Source organism: Nicotiana sylvestris, chromosome 2, assembly GCF_000393655.2.
Source record: "Nicotiana sylvestris chromosome 2, ASM39365v2, whole genome shotgun sequence".
NCBI classification, from domain to species: Eukaryota; Viridiplantae; Streptophyta; class Magnoliopsida; order Solanales; family Solanaceae; genus Nicotiana; species Nicotiana sylvestris.
Window position 1 is genome coordinate 3,795,490 of NC_091058.1, and position 7,264 is coordinate 3,802,753.

The 7,264-nt window shown below is 29.6% G+C and overlaps 1 protein-coding gene across 1 annotated transcript; it reads left to right on the plus strand.

Annotated features, from left to right (window-relative positions):
* The first annotated feature begins 3,237 nt into the window (after positions 1-3,237).
* LOC104222707 (uncharacterized) lies at positions 3,238-7,058 on the plus strand. The gene is made up of 6 exons (XM_009773980.2): positions 3,238-3,494; positions 4,608-4,648; positions 4,742-4,905; positions 5,059-5,161; positions 5,258-5,427; positions 6,081-7,058. The coding sequence occupies exons 1-6, from the start codon at positions 3,349-3,351 to the stop codon at positions 6,600-6,602; spliced, it is 1,146 nt and encodes a 381-aa protein (XP_009772282.1). The 5' UTR covers positions 3,238-3,348; the 3' UTR covers positions 6,603-7,058.
* Positions 7,059-7,264: the final 206 nt, after the last annotated feature.

Here is a 7,264-nt window from a genome sequence, read left to right on the forward strand (position 1 = left end):
GGATAGTAGTATGCATTGTGGTTAAGCCAAGTGGCAAGCTAAAATAAAGCCACTTGACAATTTTAGAACAACATTAATAATTAGAAATTATATATAGAAACATAATTAATGGAAGTAGTTTAATAAATCTTATACATAATCTAAATAGATCTTAGACAAATCTAATCTATATATCTATAATTAAATTTATATGTATATTTGTATATATATATATATTAATTTATATGTATATTTGTATCTATATCTATATATTAATCAACTCATAGATTTTCTTCTATATTAGCTAGAAATATGGAGGTGAAAAATTAATTAAAAACTATAATAAAAAAATAAAAATATATAAAGATGTAAATTGAGATAATCTATGACTATTATACTTTGGAGTAAGTTAAAATATAAAATAAAACTAAAACTTACTTAAGATATTTAAAGATTTATTGAGTTTAAAATTTAAATAAATTCAAGCAGCAAAATAAGATCTTACATAAAGTATATAAATTATTTATAAGGTAAGAGAAAAATTAAATCATCAGCAAAAGATATTTTAATAGCAAGAATAATAAATTCATATTAATATTGATAAATCGTGCAAATGAATATTTTATACGTAAATATTACTACAATATTTAGATATAATGTGTTCAAATAATTAAGAAAATATTTTTTATGATTAATATTTGAATTGAGTTCAATTAGTTTAAGTTTGAAAGCATAACATATTTTTTTAAAAAAATGGTTCAATTAAGAAAATAGAATGATACAAATTATCTGAATTTGAGATGAGAAAGTTTTTTAATTTATATCTATATTATATTAGAACGAGTGTGGTAAAAATAGATACTAAATTCAAACATGATAATAAAAATTCACATGACAATGTAATAATATTCGGTATTGAATAATATAAAATGAAAAATAAAGAATAAATAGAAGAAAAAAAAAAATTTAGATTTTTTATCATAGGAAAAAGGGTAAAACTTATTTAAATTTGAGATGAGAAAGCTTTTATATTATGATAAGAAAAGTCATAATATAAGTCCACATAACTCAAGTCTAATAGTAAAATCATAACTAAAAATATTGAACATTAAAAATAAATTAGAGATAATGTAAGGACATTTATAAACCACAAGTTTATAAAATAAAATAAAGTAAATATACAATACTTAAAATTATTATTAAATTTTAAATAATTTAAAATTTTCAAGCAATATTTTTAAAACAAAATAAATATTTATTTTATAATTAAAAAATTATATATTTATCTTATATTATTAAATAAAAGTAGTTGATAAAGATATTAAATAAAGTTACAAGTTAATAAAAAGCCACATAAAACGTAATAAGACTATATATTAGATTAAAAAAATAGCAAAATTACGTTAAATTATTAGAAATGAAAAGAAAAGACTATTTGAATTTGAGATTAGAATGTTCTTAACACTATGATGCAAATTTTCAAATTATGGATAATACCATGAAATTGAAGTCTTATTTATGAAAAATAAAATAATAATAATAAAAAAAATTTTAAATTACAAAATAAATTTCTAATATAGGTAATTTTACAAAAATTAAATTTGTATATTACAACTAAAAAAGAAAGAAAAATTATTTAAAGAAATTAAATGAGAGTGAAAATATTACTACAACATTTAGATTTAATATGTTTAAACAATTATGAATTTATTTTAATATGATTAATATCTGAATACAGTGCAGTTAGTTTGAGCTTGAACGCATAACATAATTTTTTGAAAATGCGGTCCAGTTTAAAAAATTAAATGATAAGAATTATTTGAATTTAAGATGAGATTTTTTTTGTTTTTGAAAATATTACGTAAATAAATAAAATCACATTAAAAATATTATTACAATATTTAGAAATAATGTGTTCAAAAAATTAAGAATTTTTTTCTATGATTAAATAAAATTTTAAAAATATAAAATAAATTTCTAATATTGGTAATCTTACTAATGAAAATTAAAAATTGAATTGTATCTTATAGCTAAAAAGAAATAAAATGTAACTGCATCTAATACAAAATTAATTATAAGAGAACTCAATACATTTGGAACATGATAATCAAATAACTTATATATTAATATTTTATACTAATTAAAAGTTACAATTTAAAACAAAACATGACATTATTTTGGTTATAGGTAAAACATTAATATATAACTAATTAAAATTTATTGTAGGGAAGAGAAAGTATATAAAAAAATGGAGGTAGTGAGGATACTTATACTTTAAATTAATTTAAAAATAGATAAAATAAAATAATGAAATTATCTTTAAAAATATTACTGATAAATTTAAATGATTAAAATATTATGAATAAGAGGATAAAAACATAAAAATATATCAAATTTCAAGAATAAAACATTTATTTTTATTAAATACTATTAACAGGATAATAAGCAAGACTAATTTAATTATAAGTTAATAAAAAATTATATGATAGTATAATAATATTAAATATTAAATAATACAATAACTACAAGAAAAGAACAAAAAAAAAGAAGAATTTACGTAAAAATAATGTGATGAATAAGTCATATTTGACTTCCAGATAAAAATAAAGTGATAGTAAGAATTTTATTAAAATAATATGATCTAATGTACTCGAACAAGATAGATCACAATATGACATGTTTAGTATTCATTAATATCGATAGCGGAACGAAATGCAAGTACCAAAATCAAGGGGTTAGGTTGCTACAAATATATATTAAAAAGATTGGTTGCTCACTACGAGATTTGAACAATAATTTCATATCCGGCTTCATAATTAAATTCTCATGTTATATAATTTTTATATGAGAGGTTTATATTTTAAGGTTATTTGTATATGATTCAAACAACCTACATCGCAATTTGAAATGATTTGTCCGCGCATAGCGCGAGTACTAATACTAGTAAAAAATAATAAGTGAGTAGGCTAGAATTCCTATTAGTTTCAGGGGGATAAAAACACATAAGAAACTGAAATAACTTTAATTTCTTATTTTCAATTTTTATTTACTATAAACAATGGTAAAATTGTAAGCTTCTCTGATATAATGCAATTATGTATCTCATTTTTAAATGCGCGCGAATATAACTCGTATTAGAGTGCGATTAATAAGTCGCATTGCTGGAATGCGTTTTATAAGTCACACTTGTCGAATGCGATTATAAGTCGCGCTAAATCAGACTTATTAAGGCAGATGATTAAATCCAACGTTCCCCATAAAACTTTCTAGGGTTTAGGTATATAAGGGCGCCGACAACGTTCTGTAACTAGATCAGAACCAATTCTTTGAACGAACGAACTTTCTTTCAAAGCATCTCCAGTGTTCTTAATGGACGAACAGAATGGGATTACTTTAAATGGTGTTAATATTAAGTTGGAGGAAGAAGAAACTAATGACCTAAGAACATCTCCTGACCATCAAAACGACGACGTCGGCGCCTCTCAACCTCATACTGGAGATGGTGCTAGTCCTGGGTATTTTACTGCTTTCTCCTTTCCCCTCTCCCTCTCTTTGTGTGTGTGAGTGTGTGAATATCGTTCGATTCTGTTATTCTGTTACATTTTCCTTTTATCCAAAACCATGCTGAATTTTTTTGCTTGGTATTAGGACTGACCTCTAGTTATGTAGTTACACAGTTGAATTTACCTCTGTTGTTAAATGGGACACGGTTAGTTCCTGAAGCTGGGAACTTTGCGTGCCTTAATCTGAAAAGGGCGGGCAGAGAACAGAGAATATAGTTGGTAAAGTGATGTATTAATTGTTAAGGAAACACAATGAACGGATATGTGGATGGTTAGGATTTGAGTTTGAAGTTAAGTATGATAAATTAGTCATTAGATTTGAATTAGAAACTTAAAATTTCATTTTGCGTATGAAACATATATTTGAGATGGGTTTTGAATTTGATTGACATGATATTTACTACCTATATTTTGCTTAATTTGATTTATTTTCCAATTTCTTTGACTGCTTAATTGTTTTTTGTGTTATTTTCTTTATTGCATTGCATGTATATTTATTTTTCTTCATTTACTCTCTGCTTGGGTACACTTTTCAACTTTGACAACACTGTAATTTACTGTCAGAGAGAGAGTTGTGTATACATCTTTTGGTTTACTTCTGTTCTGATTTGTATTGGATGATATTTTAACTTAGCACCAATCTTTTCTGCATTGTTTTTTTTCTATATGGGGTTGTTCTTGTAGGTGTTACTTAGTTGTTGGTTTGGCCTAACTCATTGTTTTGGCTGGAAGTTATCTTTTTAATCAAGTTGCACATGTATATTTATTATCTTTTTCTTCTCTGCCGCTTGTCTACGTGTTTATCTTTGTCAACACTATAGTCTACTGTCAGCAAGAGTTTCAGTGTATGTCTTTTAGATTTTCTTTTATTCTGATTATTATTCGACAAAATCTTAACGTAGCAGCTGTCTGTTGTGCCTTTCTGAACTCCTTCCTATGCGTGGTCCTTCTCACATAGTAATTACCTATTTGTTGGTTTGGAATCACTGTTTTGATTGAATGTTCTTATTAATCAATTTGCTCATGTATTTATTCTATTAATCAATTTACTTGGTGGCCATGCAGAAAGATATTTATTGGGGGCTTGGCTAGAGAAACAACTTCAGGTTTGTTGCCTTTTCATCCTTGTTTTGCTCTCCTGCTAAACTAGTTTTCTTTAACTCGCTTTCATGCCTCTAATGTTACATGTATATCTGCAGCTCAATTTGTCAAGCACTTTGGTAAATATGGTGAGATTATTGATTCCGTGATTATGAAGGACAGACGAACAGGGCAGCCACGCGGGTTTGGTTTTGTGACTTATTTGGACCCGTCTGTTGTGGACAAAGTCATTGAGGAAGACCACATTATAAATGGAAAACAAGTAAGGTTATATTTTTTGGGGGGTGTTTTCATGTGAATACCAGTGTTTTAATAAATTGTCGTTCTTATAATTACTAGTTTGCACTTTCATTTGCCTTTTATTTTCTTTTGGATGGAAAAATTGGGTCCTCATGCTGATATTTTGATGTGTCAGGTGGAAATCAAGCGAACTATACCTAGAGGAGGAGGTTCCAGCTCCAAAGATTTCAAGACGAAGAAGATTTTTGTGGGCGGCATCCCAACAACAGTTAGTGAAGGTTATTTTTCTGTAGCTTGAAACTTATTCCCTTTCCTTACTAGTTGGATTCTTCTGAAACAAGTCTTTGAGGTATTACTTGCATTTTATATTTCAGATGAGTTCAAAGACTTCTTTTTAAAGTTCGGAGAGGTGAACGAGCACCAGATCATGCGTGACCATTCTACTGGTCGTTCTCGTGGCTTTGGATTCATTACTTTTGACTCAGAAAAATCTGTTGAGGATATCTTGGCTAATGGAAACAGGCTTGATTTTGCTGGAACCCAGGTCAGTATAGTCGTAGTGTGCTTTAATTAGGCTGTGACACTTTTTTCTAGATTGTTTCGGTGAACTTGTAAAATATAAGCAACAACCACAACAACAATAAACCCAGTGAAATCCCACAAGTAGGGTCTGGGGAGGGTAGTATGGGGAGGGTAGTGTGTACGCAAACCTTACCCCTACCTTACGAAGGTAGAGAGGCTGTTTCCGGAAGACCCTCAGCTCAAGAACAATAAAATATAAAGCATTTCTCTTTATCTTCTTTGGACATGATTTTGTTGCCAATGTTGCACTCTTGAATATATATTCTTATTATGTTTTTTATTTATGTTCTGGGCCTTCTGGCAAATGTCCTTAAATTGAATGGGATATTGGGCTTATGTTCTTTCTTCTTTTTTCTTGAAAAGAATGAGTGAATGAATAGAGAAGCAGAATTTGCCGTGCATCTTGTGCGTGCTTCGTAAGTTCTACGTCTTGACAAAATGTTGGGAGGTCATATAGTTTCCGTCTTTCCGAAACTGAGTGTTTATGTATTGGACTGTATAATATACTTATGTTCATTGTGCCACATACTTTTATATCTTCTGTCAAGCTTATCATCGAGTGAGAATGCTCAAGTTGCCTCAATTGCTATCCTTTTTTTCTAATTTGGCTAATAGGTGGAGATCAAGAAGGCTGAGCCGAAGAGACCTAATGCACCACTGCCAGCTCCATCCAAGCGCCAAGGTCATCCGAGAGCTTCATTTGGTGGTGGATTTTCAGATGCTTATGGTGGTTATGGAGACTCTGGCTTTGGTGCTGGTGGTCCTTATAGGTCCGGTGGCCCCTATGGTGGTAGATCCAGTGCATTTGGTGGATATAGTGGAGCGGGAATGGGTGGATATGGAGCATATGGTGGCAGTGGTGCCTATGGAGGCTTTAGGGAGGAGGCTTCTTTTGGGTATTCTAGCCGTTATGGTGGAGCTTTTGGTAGAGGTTATGATGTTGGTGGTGGCTATGGGGGACCTAGTGAAGGTTATGGAGGATATGCTGCCGGTGGCGGTGGATATGGCAGTGGATATGGTGCTGGTCTTGGCGGTGGTTATGGAGGAGGAGATGGTACTGGAGGTTCAATGTATGGAAGTAGTAGGGGAAGCTATGGTGGTGCTGGTTCCGGCAGATATCACCCATATGGGAGATAGAGAACAAAATGTTGAAAGGAGCAAAGCTGAATTTGTCTTTGGCATGGTGATTTTAAGCTTATGGCCAAAGATATACACACACAATCAGGCAGTTGTTGAGAGCTAAAACTTGTCTTTTCAATTTTTAAAATGATAAATCTTAAGTTCTGATGATCACTTGATCTACTTAGCTCAATTTATAATTTCTTTTCCTTTGATATCGATTGGTTTATCAAGGAACATTATGCAACCATCATCAGCTATCTACAACCCTTAAAGCAATGGAAGTGTTGAAATTCCATAGCATAGGTTCTATAGCATCTATGCAAAAATTGCTTTTCATTTTGTCAAATTTCTGCCTCTTTCCTTATATTGATTTTATTCTGGTTCGAAATTTGCTGGTTAGACAAGGTATATTATGCTTTGATGGATTGTAGTGACAATGCCAAAATTAGCCAATCATGAGTTTACATTCTATTCTGGTGTATTTCTTTTTGTTTGTACGTCTTGGAGAAGAAATTGTCAAGGATTTATTGTATACTTCGATAATGTCAAATTTAGTCTGTTGCAGCAGATAATTTGATGTAATTATTTAATTATTATAGTGTAGAAGAATTTTATATTGTTGTTTTTTAAAAAAGCTAGCGTGATAAATTCATAGACACAAGTTTTTAGCTTGATGT

What these genes read in the sequence shown, in the direction of transcription:
- LOC104222707 (XM_009773980.2), top strand. Translation starts at nt 3,349, where the DNA reads ATGGACGAACAGAATGGGATTACTTTAAATGGTGTTAATATTAAGTTG. An exon ending in GGAGATGGTGCTAGTCCTGG is followed by an intron (nt 3,495 to 4,607) that starts GTATTTTACTGC and finishes GTGGCCATGCAG; the next exon opens with AAAGATATTTATTGGGGGCT. An exon ending in CCCAACAACAGTTAGTGAAG is followed by an intron (nt 5,162 to 5,257) that starts GTTATTTTTCTG and finishes TTTATATTTCAG; the next exon opens with ATGAGTTCAAAGACTTCTTT.